This window comes from Pyrus communis, chromosome 13 (genome assembly GCF_963583255.1).
Source record: "Pyrus communis chromosome 13, drPyrComm1.1, whole genome shotgun sequence".
In the NCBI taxonomy this organism is placed as follows: Eukaryota; Viridiplantae; Streptophyta; class Magnoliopsida; order Rosales; family Rosaceae; genus Pyrus; species Pyrus communis.
The window spans coordinates 15,205,906-15,219,961 of NC_084815.1; the positions used below are offsets into that span (position 1 = coordinate 15,205,906).

Below are 14,056 nucleotides of genomic sequence, written 5' to 3' on the forward strand. Positions count from 1 at the left end.
AACTTGAGTGAAATCCGACTTCCAGTTGTTGCACCTCCTAGCTTCCTTCTGTTGCAACTCAAATTTGGTAGAACAAAAGTCTCAATCTTTAACAGATCGGAAAAACCCAGTAATCACACATATTTAACAGATTGAACTAAAAAATTAAAGAACGAAAAGAAAAGGTGAGGAATTTACTCGAACCCACAAAATTAAAATTAATTACAGCATAATTAGGCTAAAGATTCAAAATTCACAATGTAAAGACCTAAATTAAACATAAAATTCAAAATTCACGACACAACAACCCGAATTAAACACAAAATCAAGGTCCTTTCAGAAACATAAGCTTAAGAAGGTGAAAATCTGAAACCTTTCGAAAGCGCAAAAATAGAGAGAAAAACGAATTGGGGGAAAAGTTGGGAAACTTACTCGATGGGTTTAGGTGGAGGTGCCGAAAGGAGTTGATTGGCAAGGCGGATTGAAGCTCGAAGGGCCAAGCTTGGACTCTCCGACAGTGGCAATATCTGGGGTTTTTACAGACATAGAGGAAACCTAGATTCAGAAAATAGAGAGAGAAATAGAGACCTTGATTCGAAGAGAAATGGTGAAGCCCTAAATCGAGCTGCTTGGTGCAGAAGAAGAGTGAGGCGAGGAGGGAGACGGGGAGAGCATGAGTCAAACAAAATAAGGAAAAGCTGATAATGGAGAGAAAGAACCAAGGCACCCAAAGAAATCGAAATTGCAGAGGATAAATGTGGCCTTGGAGAGCAAGGAAGTCATTTTACTGTAGAAAAGATGGCAAAAAAATGGCTTAACAAGCGAATTGAGGGGCATTTTGGTCTGCACACTGCCCTAGAACAGTACCACCCGAGTTTGGGTTTTAGTAAATATAAATTTTTATTCATGTATTCCATCAAGAAAAGAAACTCGGCGTATAGAACAATTATAGATACATAATGATTTGATAAGATAACACTTACAACTGTGCAAGACCTTGCTATTGCACCAGCATGGGAGCACAGCGTAAATTATTTTAATCAGGTACATACCAATCGGTTGTAAATTTGTTTACTGCAGGTTGTTGAAATACCAGCCACAACAATCTTAGTATCAACCTACTCCTGCAAGGAAATGAAGTTAAACTTAAAACAGATCAATCTGGGAACACATGTAAATGAAAATTAGGGTTGTCTAACTACGTATTTATTTGGGAGTGAAACTACTGTAGAATAAGATTAGTAAATGAAAACAATTATTTTTGACAGATACAAAGGAGAAGACTGAAAAAGAAATAAAAAAATATGCCCCAAAGTTGAAAAAACATGTCAAAAGTCTTTGGTATAAGTTTAAGAAATAAAGTTAGTTAACAGACACCAATCATTGGTGGCTGATTTCTTAAGGCCACTGATATCAGTGGCTTCCCACTGCAAAGCCACCAAAAAATAGTAAGAGTACCAGTTTTATATCTATGGCCACCAATTGCAAAGGGTGTGCAAAAAATGGTGTGCAATGAGCATAATTCTAGTAGTGTGATATCCTCCAATGATGAGCTGTAACTTGTTAGTGATTCTTCTGATCAATCGAGAAATGTTAGAATCAATTGTGCGTGTCTACATGTAGTGCTACCCAAAAGCAAATTTAGGGTTAGAAATTATCCTCCAATCTGATAAGTGATGAAGTGTAAATCGATAGGGATACAATTGTGGGATGAGATATGTGCACCATATCAAAAGTCCCATAATTTTTCTTTTTCTATGAATTTTGACATACCGACCTCCCCAGTCCACTAATATAATATTATCGTCTTGTTAAAAATATAGATTATGTACAGTTAAATATGATTTGGGCGGAGGCCCTAATAAAAAAATTTCCGAAACATTGTCATCTTTGCAAAAGACACGAGTAAAGAGTTCATATTTATAAATATTAAATAATAAAAGACAACTCCTTATTCCGTTTTATTTGTAAGTAAAAAATCTTATGTTTAATTCTCCTTAAAAACAAATTTGAACTCCAAAAAAAAAAAGTAATAACAAGGTGACAATGAAGCACTATTTCTCTATTACATATTCTGAAATGTAAAAGTGACAAATCAACACACTGAATTGTTAAGGATACTCTGTTAAGACCCGTTTGATTGAATAATGCTATTCATACTAACTATTTATACCGTATTTTATATATCACCTTATGTGCCAAGTGAAGAGAACACCCTGTCAATAATTCTGAATTTTATAGTTTTTTTTCATTGAATTTTATAATTCAATTATTCAAAAAGATAAAAGCAAAAAAGCAAATCCCAAATCTTTTTCAATTCATTATACCACATTCCGATAATTCTGATTAACTCTCTCTTCGGCCTCAACACACCACGCCCACCGATGAATTTGGATTTGATGCCAATGGAAGCTACTCCGATCCCAGCCCACGATGAAGACTCATAAAACCCAGCGGCGGCGCTGCCCTCTTTCACAAACCCAGCACTGCCGTCATCTGCATCTCTATTCTCCTTACCACCTGCGTCACTCTCTCCACCGCCGCCGCCGCCGCCTCCCCCCCTCTTCTACTTCTCCAAAATCTTCCCCCGTTTACGACTCCTCATCACTCGAATCCAACTCTGTTGTTCTGTTGGTTTCCGCAAATGGGTTTCGATTGGGGTACGGCTCGGAGGGTCGACGCCGATTCGGATTGGGGTTTGATAGGCTAGTGTTTTAGTTAAATAAATATTAATTTTAAAGAAAAACTCTCTGTTTATTTTAATAAAAAATCACAGTTTTAAATTAAAAAATCAATCCTGATATTATTTATTATACCATTTATTTTATCTTTACAGTTAAAATTCAAAATTTTCAAAATTTTTTTATTAATTTTTCTTAAATAAATTAGAACATTTAATTGAGGTGGATGCCCACCACAGTAAGGCAGTATAAAAAATATGATATAAATAATGGATAACAATAGCATTATCCTGTTTAATTTGATTTTATCTTAAGTAAAATGTTCGAAGTCTCTAGTACCAAATTAATGAAATTTGACCATCGACCCCAATCGTATCATCGATCCCAGCAGTATTTAAATTTTTAAAGTACCCTTTTGGCACCTAAAAAAAGTATTATTAATTAATTAAAACACATGAGCAATGTAATATGACTTGATCACGTTCGAGAAATTCTTTAATGTATTCAAAACATGATTTATTAACTACAATAAGTGGTCCAGTAGTAAGGTGTAAATTTCAGTTTTTAAAATACAAAAAATAGGGAGATCCTGCATTCGAGACTCTAAACCGATGAGTCTGCTTGACTGTGGCTAGGGAGGCTGAAATGCTTCTGCGAGTCTTCCCAACCTCCAAAAATGGTGGATAACCATAAATTGCCACCAGTTTATTCCCCTTTAGAAAAGAAAAAAAAAACACGATTCATTACATTACATATCATAATATTATTAAAAAAAAATTGAAAAATATATTCTTTCTACTTATATTAAGACATCTAAGGCCATCTCCAACCGAAAGATGGCCAAAGGATCATGTTTAGCCCTATAGTCTTGCAAGAAATAATATTTTAATGAACAATATCAAGCCATATTTTATACTATCTCCAACTGAAGGGGCCAAAGGGTTATAGGCCAAACATAGTCCTTTGACAAAAAATCATCTCCAACCGAGGGGATCAAAGGGTCATAGGTCAAACATAATTTATTATTTTAATTGAATTAATATGGTTAATTGAATTTAACTACCATATTAAAATATGGTTTTCGGACATATTTTGAGTGCCCCTTGTCGCTAAATTAATAAGTCTTCGAATTTCTTATCTTTATAGAATGAAAGGGATGTGAAAAATTGGTGAAGAATTGAAATAAAATGAGGTAAGATAATGTGGAATGGTGAAAATGATGTGAGAAATGGGGTAGAAATAGCATAGGTATCTATTAAAAAAAAAAAAAAAAAAAAAAAAAGATTTCTTTTTATTTTTAAATTTCATCTAAAAAAACAAATGTCAAACAATAACCTGACGTCAGGTAGCAGGTGCTTGGGCTGGGCTATAAGGCTGGCGGACTGGCTGCTCTTGGCCAACCCTTTGGCTAGTTCTTCCTTTTTAGGTTGGCCAAGGCCCACAAGCCCTCTACCCTAACTCTCGGTTGGAGACGATTTTCGTGTTAAAACGAACTATTTTAAACCTTATGATCTTTTGACCGGATCGTTTGGAGATGGCCTAATGTCTCAACTTGTATTTCAAATACATAAAAAAAGTCGGGAGAGTCCCATTTTGTAAGGACCAACGTGACTGAGAGACCAGGGTCATGTCGATCTCACCTAATGCAAGAACATGCACGATACAACAAAATAAAGTGAAGAATAAAGATTGCGAAAAAGCAAAATGAAATTTGTGATGGAGGGACCACTCAATTTTTCTAACATTATGTTGATATGATAAAAATAAATTTGAAATTTAGATAAAAGTCATAATTTACATATGAATGTGCATCAATTTTTTTGTTTGGGTTCATAAATATAAAAATTTAGGATTTTCTTGTGAAAAAAAAAACTTGAAACTTGAGATTCAATTCCTAAGTTTAAATTTCATATAAGTATGAGTCATTTCCAAATTTCTGTAAGTGAGAGTTTAAAAATAAAAAACACATGAAAACTCAACCATGATTGGCTGCGACCACAACATGTCGCCACCACCTACCACCACCACCACCACCACCACCCATCATCACCATCACAACTGCCGTCACCACCACCGCCATCGTCGTCGCCACCGCCGCCACCGCCGCCACCACCCACCATCATCACCTTTGTCGCCACCACTACTACTAACACATTTCATAATTACTATCTTTTATTTATGTATTAATAACCCTATACACACGTTAACTTTTGTATTTAAATTCTATCGTTTTTTTAGGTTAAACAAATAAGAAAATTCATAAATTCTAGAAAATAAAATTCCCTCATTTCTATTTTTTGTCATTTTAGAATTCTTTAATAATTTTAAATTTTCTCAAGCACACTGTAATTAAATTGTCACAAAATCAAGCTACTAGCACCTACGAATTCAATATGTATGTGATACCATGCGCAAGGAAAACTTGGCTCCTTAAGATTGCGGAGTTCCTCCTCAAGATACGTTGTGACCATTTCAAGAAACTTTGTACTCACGATGGCAACTCTTCATAAGTACAAAGAGATAGACGGTTCGTAATAAAGTCATTTAGCCAATCAATTATACCAAACAGATATATATCGCAACATATGTCACCCATGGATATTGGTTACAACACTCATGTCTGAAGGTGTATTAAGTTCCACAAATGGTAAATGCATTGAATGAATTCTGGCAAACATAACAAGCACATACATGGGTCCAAAGATCTACCATCAACAAATTCACACAAAAATATATACTTTTGGGGAAAATTAATTATAAATTGAATAAATAATTTAACTGCTGTTCAGAGACAACACCGGAATGTTATAGCCTACATATTTTGTACATGAAACATTTCTCTTTTGTCTTTCTAATGATTGTTTTGGCAGTGGATTCCCCCAAAATACAACAAAATTGGAACTTAAAGATAACAAATTAAGAAATAACTAAGCCTAAATGATCAATTGGTGAAAAAAAGAGGGAAAAAAAGCTGTTTATATTTCACTGATCTCACCCTCTTTACATAAACCAACATCTATCACCATGGTCCCCTTCTTCTTCGAGTCCACGATCCTGCAACAATTTCGCCTCGGAGACTGCCCAGAAACACACCCCAAAAACAAAGTAATGAAAACGCGTTAGTCATCATTTTTTGTTTCAGTCGACAAAGATGTGGTGGTGAAGTGTGTAGTGCAGTAGTAGATAAGTGAAATGGAAAGTTCAGAGTGGTGGTAAATGGAAAAGAGGAGTGCAAGCTCTTGAAATGTACTTACTCTATCCCATAGATGCGGGTTGGGCTTCTTATGAACCTCAACTTTGTCGAGATTAGAAGGATTAGCCATCTTCCACTTGCAGTGGGGATGAGGGGTACGATGCTGGACATACTCGCTAATTGTTGAATTCGTCGTAGCATTAAACCTTACCTTTGACAAGTAATAGACAAAAGGTTTCTGGCATGGGTTTCGGCTAACAGGACGGGTGTTGAATGCATATGCAGTATAATCTGCTCTTCTGTACCAATTTAAAAACGTTCGGGATGGCATTTCCATCTCACGGGGAGAAAAGACTCCCCGAAAAATTTGTACAGCAAAGCCCCATGAAACTGAAATGGTCCAGCTCTTTGACTTGTCGTAGCAGATGGATTGTTGCATAATTCCTGCCGAGTCCAGCTGCACCGGTGCAAAAAGCCGCTGAAGGGCTTGAATACGGGTCACATTGGGGAAGATGGGCTCGACCACATCCAGGTGATGCATCGTTACTAAGGGTGCCACTGGGTGTGCTGCAAGGAGCCCGAACAGGTTTCCGTACACATCATACTGAGAGCCATTGATAAGAAAGAAACGCACCGTAAGTTCACACCAAATCTATCTGAAAAAATCTACAATTTAACCATACAGAAAATAAGAACATTACTAAGAAACTAATATAGAAGCGAGACTGCTATTTATTCACTCAACCCCGAAAATCAGAAAAACATTGAGGGAACGGCAGCGGAGGATCTTGCTCTATTGAGTACACGTAATGGAAGAACCCTGGGCGAAAATTGGAAAATTGTACCCAACTTCTTTTAACCAGGGCATACCCGACTACCGGTCTACCCAACCAAAAGCCAAGGCTACTAAATGCTTCACAATGTGCCGTGCCGACAACAGAAGTTAGACGGCTTGACAAAGTAACACATGAGGGACAAGAGATTAGTGGCTCGAAAGTGAGGGATCCACCATTTTAGAACAAGATATTCAACCTAAACCTAGATTCTCCTTCAAAATCAAGGAAAAAATTACGAAACACCTAATCCCACATTCATTAATGAACTGCATTGCCAAACTAAACCTACGTTCGTTGAATGCAACAAATATATATCGGTTTAACCTAAAGCTCGCAACAAATCCGCCGTTGCCTGCTATAATTCTATGCCAAAATTAAGCTTAATCCATCAATGTAAAATGATCACCGGAAATTTTTCATGTAAAAGAAAAAAAAGACCAACAAATTTCAACCTTCTTCACCTCGAAAGACCACCGACATAATTGAGGTTGGGCAAAACTGAAGCTTCCATTCATTCGATGTCGACAGGACTCTACTGAGTCGGTGAAGGAGCGTGACGTACACGGACAGCAAGTGGTCGTGGGGGATGTGAAATTGTGTAAGCGCGTGATGTGTAGTGAGCTGTGAGACAGACCTGGTCTAACCCTTAAATGCACGTGGGGCCCATCCCGTCATCTACGGATCCCGAGCATCGACAACGTTGAGCAAATCACCCGCCCAGTCTTAGATCCCCACCTCGGACCCAATGTTTTGTTTTTATAGACCGGTTTTACGGTCAAGTGAACCGACACAACGAAACGGCCCAATCTACCATTTGCCGACACCGGAAAGTAACGTATAGGGAATTATCGAACTAAGAAGATGATTAAACATTAATTAAACTCGCTAATACTTAATTAAACAAGAAACACTAATTAATTGTAGTTCCAGAATCCAATGCACAGAGCCAAACCGACACTGACCCAATTCGTGTTTCGGACGATTTTTCGGCCCAAACTAGAGAGTTTCGGGATATGCCGGGTGTACTAGTTTCCATTGCAGGAAATCAAGCTGGGTTTTCAAATTCGGAAAAAACCCCAGATAAATTCAAGCCAAATTACGACTAATTAAAGCAAAAACAAATCAAATTGAGCAGATTAGAGTACGGACCTGGTGAAATCCGAGTTCTTTAGTGAGTGGGACGCCGAGTTCCGCCATGCACGCATGCATTCGGTCGTCGGAGCCGTAGAGTCCGGGGTACCTCTGAATGCACCGGTCCTGCATTTTGCTCAGCGCCATCGCCAGTGGGTAGCTGATGGCAAAACCGCCGCCGCCGTACGCCATGCCGTACGAGAAGAAAATGTTCTGCAGGTGGCTTTCCGATAAGCTCCCGATATAATAGTACTGCGTGTGGTCGTACTTCCTCAGGACCCGGACGAGGTTGTCGGTGATGAAAACGGTGTCATCGTCGCCCATCACGAACCACCGGACGTTCTTGAGGCCGAGACGCAGCGTTTCGCTCACGATCCGGGATATCCGAATCGCGGACCGGTGGCCCTGTTTGTTCGTGTAGGCGAACCCGGAGGTGTCGCCGGAGATTTTAATCGGCGGAAGACCGACGCCTTCCGGGTTTTTATCCTCTACTTTGCGGTCCAGCCAGACTATCCCGCGCATCGACTTGGGCTTGTACCAGAGCTTGATGTAGTTCTTCCTCTGTTTCCAAAGCTTGGCGGAGGCGGCAATGCCGAAAACGATGTCGTTTATCTCCGTCGGCTGGTTTGCTTTATCGGGTTGTTGGGTTTTGAGCTGGAGCATCTGGGAAGTCCGATCTTGGGCGGTGGTGGTGTTGCCGGTGGAGGAGGAGGAGGAGAGGCGGAGAGGGGTGAAAGGGTCGTTGTCATCGGAGCAGGCGGCGCGTGAGGTGGAGATGACCTTGAGAGTGTAGACGATGTAAGTGAGAGAGACGAAGAGGAGGAGCCAGACGAGGAGTTTAGGGGTGGCTCGAGATTGGGAGCCGGGTCCAGGAATTGGGGTCCCTGTGGAGCTCCGCATCTGATCCCAAATCACTTTCTCTTGATCTTTCTGGCTCCCTTTCATTTTTCTCTCTAAGACCTTCTCTCCCTCAAAGCTCAACGCTTTTCGCTGCACTCTGTTGATAGAAGAAAAAAAATCAGAGGTTTTGCAGCATTGGGTTTTCAAAGGGTGTTAGATTGTGGGGGATATTTTGGTTCCTTTGGGAACCCAATTGGGGCGGTTCAGATCACTCTGGAATTTTCAATCAGTGGTGGAGAAAGATTGGGACTTTTTGGGGGACAATTGGGGATTGAATGGGAATGGGGAGACCCAGTTGGGTGATTTGTGGGGTTAGGAGGTTTGGAATTGAAGGAAATGGGAGTGAAAAGAAGGAAGAAGATGAGGACGGTGTTGGTGTTGCAGAAGAGAGGTAAAGGTGAGAGCTTGCATTGCTTGCTGCCAGGTTGCACAAATCACACCCCCGAAGAGAGCTGCACCCCTGAATTTTAATCTCTATTACTTTTTTCCATTTTTTTTTTTTTTTAAATTATGTAATTTTGTTAATTTGTTTTGTATTTGTGTGGGTTAATTTCACAATTGCCCGTAAGATTTGCAAATTTTTTCACTTTGGTCTTCCAACCTTTTTTCCGTCACAGTTTGGTCCTTTAACTTTTCAATGTATATCACTGGACCAGGATTCTCTCTAGATCATTCTAGAAGGATCTTGTCAGGATCAATTCACCATAACCGTTCACCACAAATCATGCGGTCATAAGTAATTTTGAATTTTTTATCCTTATTTTTAGTTTGCAAGCACAAGTCACGAATTCGTTTCTTTCTCCATCCCTTTGGAGCCTTCTCTGTCACCATACACTGAAAACACCTCTGATATCACCTCCAGACGAACATCGACAGATCAAAACAATTGCCCAAAGCCACAGACATTTGCGACCTCAGACCTCCAATTCTTCTTCCTCGCCGTCACATGTAAGACTAAGTCCTGACTCCTCACCAAAACAAACTCTTAAGTTGTTACTCGGTCAACAGTTTTGTTTTGGATAGGTTTTATATTTTTTGAATATTTGTTTTACAAAGATTATTGCGATTAGCTTCCACCGTTTAATCTGGTTGTGATTTTGAATTTTGAATTGTAGCTTGTAAATAGGGTTTTCAAAACCCTGATGTAATCTGTATTGAATTATAAATACATTACACCCTACATTATTAAGGGTATGCAAAACCATTGAAGAAAACCTTGTTCATTATTTTTAGTTTCCTGCGAGTTTTTACTTTTATAAACTTTTGCTCTAGTTCTTTATGGTACTCATAGCCCTATAAGTCTAACTACAAAATATCCAATTTTTTTTCTACCCATCAAGTCTTCGAACAACAATACTGGTGCGAGTGATTCCCATATTAACCTTCCCCCTACTTGCAGTCTCTAGTACAAATATGTCTTCCTCCATGACTACTATTGTCAACATCAAATTGAATAGGACTAACTATCCATTGTGGTTAGCCCAGATTTATCCAATCTTGAAGAGTCGTGATCTTATGGGCTATGTCGATGATGATGTTCTCTGCCCTCCCAAACATTTTGTTGGGAACAACTTTGTGAATCCTGCGTATAACACGTGAATGCAGCAAGACCAAATGATCCTCAACTGGATCAATGGTTTTCCCACTGCCTCAGTTCTTGCTACTGTGGCATGCAAAAGATGTACTCGTGCAACATGGGAAGCACTGAAGTAAAGGTATGCCTCATTGTCACAGAATCATATTTTTTTTCCTCTGCAATGAATTACTTCAAAGTAAGAAATGTGAGTTATTTGTTGCTGAGTACCTTGATAAGATGAATGTCATTGCTAACAATTTGGCTATAGCTGGTAAGCCTATGGATGATGATGAACTCATCCAAATCATTTTGAACAATCTTGGCCCTGCGTTCGAAATGACAGTCAATACAGCTCAGGCTTGTGATACACCTATCACATACCCAATTCTAGAAGCTCTTTTACTGACTATCGAAAGGATGATGGAACAAACTATTCTTCATGTTGAATCAGCCCATGTGAATGCTTTTATAGCTGCAATAAAACTTTGTGGACGTTTTCATGGTACTGGAAGAAGTGGATTTCCGTCCAATTGTGGAGGCAACAATCCACGAATTCCTAGTTATCGTAACAACTACAGTTACCAGCGTGCTCCTGGTGGTATCGGTGATTGATTTCCTTCTAGAGGCAATCGCATTACCTGTCAAATTTCTGGGAAAGAAAGGCATCTAGCCCTTGATTGTTACCAACGCATGAATGTTGTGTTTGAAGGTTGGATTCCAACCAAGCGCTTGACTGCAATGACGTCGTCACCCATCGTCCGGATACCAGACATTCTACATGTGGCTTCTGTATTTATTTGGGATCTAATTTGGTTTCGTGGAGCTCGAAGAAGCAAAAGACTGTGTCTCGTTCTAGTACTAAGGCGGAGTATAGGCAGTTAGCTTACACATCAGTTGTCATGGCTGCGATCATTGTTCAGGGATTTACAACTAAATCTTGCTGAACCACATATATGGTGTGATAATATATCTTCAATTTCATTGGCCTTTAATCTAGTTTTTCACGCACGTACAAAATATTTGGAGGTTGATTACCATTATGTCCGGGAAAAAGTGGTTCATGGAGAGCTTCTTGTGAATTTCATCTGTTCCCAAGATCAAATCGCAGACTTGTTTACTAAAGGGTTGTCTTTTGCGCGTTTCAAACTCATCGTCTCCAAGCTTCCAATCATTCCTCAGTCTATCAGCTTATGGGGGGATGTAAAACTAAGTCCTGACTCCTCATCCAAAACAAACTCTTAAGTTGTTACTCGATCAACAATTTTGTTTTGGATAGGTTTATATTTTTTGAATATTTGTTTTTCAAAGATTATTGTCATTAGCTTCCACCGTTTAATGTGGTGGTGATTTTGAATTTTGAATTGTAGCTTGTAAATAGGGTTTTCAAAACCCTGATGTAATCCGTATTAAATTATAAATACATGACACCACATTATTAAGGGTATGCAAAACCATTGAAGAAAACCTTGTTCATGTTTTTAGTTTCCTATGAGTTTCTACTTTTATAATCTTCTGTGATTCTCTAGTACTTTAACCTCTAGAACCCTCCATAATCTATCTTAAGTACATCAACTTGAGATTCATCACCAATCCCTCGCCGTCATCCACTTCCCCGTACTTGTCGTAGCTGTGACCTCTCTTCAACACCCTGAGAGCTCTTGGCCTTCAAAATTCAATTATAATTCCCAGATCCTCACTGACCCGTACTCTTTATGGAATCCAATTCTGATTCCAAAAAAATTCTGAAACTCAATGACTAATGGGTAAGAAATCTCCATGCGGCCTCGTTTTTGTATGGGGTAATAAAACTAATTTCATTAATGGGTAAGAAAGAGAAAGACAGTGAAAAGAAGAACATGAAGATTTAGAGGAAAAGAGGTTAGAAAGAGATTCAGACGGTGAAAGAAATAAAATATATTACATTACTTTCTCACCGTTGGATTTGGTTCAACGACTAATATAGAACGTCTGAAGGATACCTAGATAGAGATCAGGAAAGGCTTCTAGTCCCTTATCAATGAAAAAAAATGGCTTTCGTCATAAAAGAGTTGATGGAATGAAATGCATCCGTTTTTAAAGGGATTTTAACTATTCCATCTTCTTTGATAGTTTTTTTTTTTTTAATTTTTTTTTAATTTTTTTATTTTTAATACTAGCTTGTGACCACGTATGTTGAGGGGTGAGTATTTAGGTTGAATTACGGACAAAATCAACCGCGCTAAATCAGTTTGTTTGGTGTTAACGTAAGGTATTTTTTATCATTAAAATAGTACAGGCCAAGAAGAAGACCAAGAAAGATCAAAGTTCAAAAAGCAGAATGAAGCCAAAGTATACAATGGAAAGAGCTTTTTACTAAGCGCTGTAGTTGACCGCTCACCAATCTAGTTTGACTAAGTAATGTAAAACACTTTTCGACCGATAAGGGCACGTGGGTAGATTGGCAACTTTATGGCACAATGATTTAGGAACAAACCTACTCAAACATCAATCCAGGCCACGTGTCGGTCACTAATCAAGGCAGAAGTCCAGGACATGACATAAAGGTAGTTGGACCACTACTCGGAATGAACATTATTAACTAGTCAAGGTCGAACAAGTCGCTCGATATGCTTTGGTCCAAAAAAACATGCAGTGCTGACTGAATGATTGCCATTTCGCCGCCAAATGTTGACTAATGAACAAAAAGGTTGTCAACACTCCAATTTACGTAGATAACTTATAACATCCCACATCGCCCAGGGGAGTGGATCTTGTAAGTCTTATATGTATATTCTCATCTCGACCTAGCACGAGGCCTTTTGGGAGCTCACTGGCTTCGAGTTCCTTAGGAACTCCGAAGTTAAGCAAGTTCGCGCGAATACAATCCTAGGATGGGTGACCTACTGGGAAGTTCTCGTGTGAGTTCCCAAAAACAAAACCGTGAGGGCGTGGTCGGGGCCCAAAACGGACAATATCGTGCTACAGTGGAGTCGAGCCAGGGATGTGATGGGGGCCTGGGCCGGGATGTGACAATTTGGTATCAGAGCCAATCCCTAGCCGAATGTGTGCCGACGAGGACGTCGAGCCCCTAAGGGGGGTGGATTGTAACATCCCACATCGCCCAGGGGAATGGATCTTGTAAGCCTTATATGTATATTCTCATCTCACCTAGCACGAGGCCTTTTGGGAGCTCACTGGCTTCGGGTTCCGTAGGAAATCCGAAGTTAAGCGAGTTCACACGAGAGCAATCCCAGGATGAGTGACCCACTGGGAAGTTCTCGTGTAAGTTCCTAGAGAACAAAACCGTGAGGGTGTGGTCGGGGCTCAAAGCGAACAATATCGTGCTAGGTGGAGTCGGGCCCGGGATGTGGTGGGGGCCCGGGTGGGGATGTGATATAACTCATTTAATGTCAGAATAGTAAAGTAGGTGCGCCTAAAACTTTCTAGGTTCAATGAGGACCTATATAAAGGGGTAGGCACCTCTTGTAAGGTCATACGAATATAAAAATAGAAAATTTAATCTACTCTATAGTTAAGCGCCTCTTGTCATTTTTAAATCAATATATTACGAGCAACACAGTGGATGTAGCCCAGTTTTAAGGCATGAACCACTTAGGTCTTGAGTCTATTTTATTCATAGCTTTAATCTCAAGCCCACCGAGAGCTAATTGTTTTAGTTTGTTAACTTGCAAATTTTGAACGTTAACAATTTGGCACTGTCTATAGGAAACACATACAATTTAGTTGGGCTTTCTACCCAACTAACTCCAGCATACTTCGC

The 14,056-nt window shown here is 39.4% G+C and overlaps 1 protein-coding gene across 1 annotated transcript; it reads right to left on the bottom strand.

The window, feature by feature from the left end:
* Positions 1 to 5,395: 5,395 nt before the first annotated feature.
* LOC137712765 (uncharacterized) lies at positions 5,396 to 9,192 on the bottom strand. Its single transcript, XM_068451919.1, has 3 exons — positions 7,839 to 9,192; positions 5,915 to 6,457; positions 5,396 to 5,737 (listed from the first exon to the last, which is right to left on the bottom strand). The coding sequence occupies exons 1-3, from the start codon at positions 8,763 to 8,765 to the stop codon at positions 5,636 to 5,638; spliced, it is 1,572 nt and encodes a 523-aa protein (XP_068308020.1). The 5' UTR covers positions 8,766 to 9,192; the 3' UTR covers positions 5,396 to 5,635.
* Between the last annotated feature and the right edge of the window lie 4,864 nt (positions 9,193 to 14,056).

Bases quoted from the DNA above. Each gene is read 5' to 3' on its own strand.
- LOC137712765 (XM_068451919.1), bottom strand. From the start codon at position 8,765: ATGAAAGGGAGCCAGAAAGATCAAGAGAAAGTGATTTGGGATCAGATG. The intron at 6,458-7,838 runs GTCCGTACTCTA...AATGGCTCTCAG, and splicing joins AAGAACTCGGATTTCACCAG to TATGATGTGTACGGAAACCT. The intron at 5,738-5,914 runs GTAAGTACATTT...GTTTCTGGGCAG, and splicing joins ACCCGCATCTATGGGATAGA to TCTCCGAGGCGAAATTGTTG.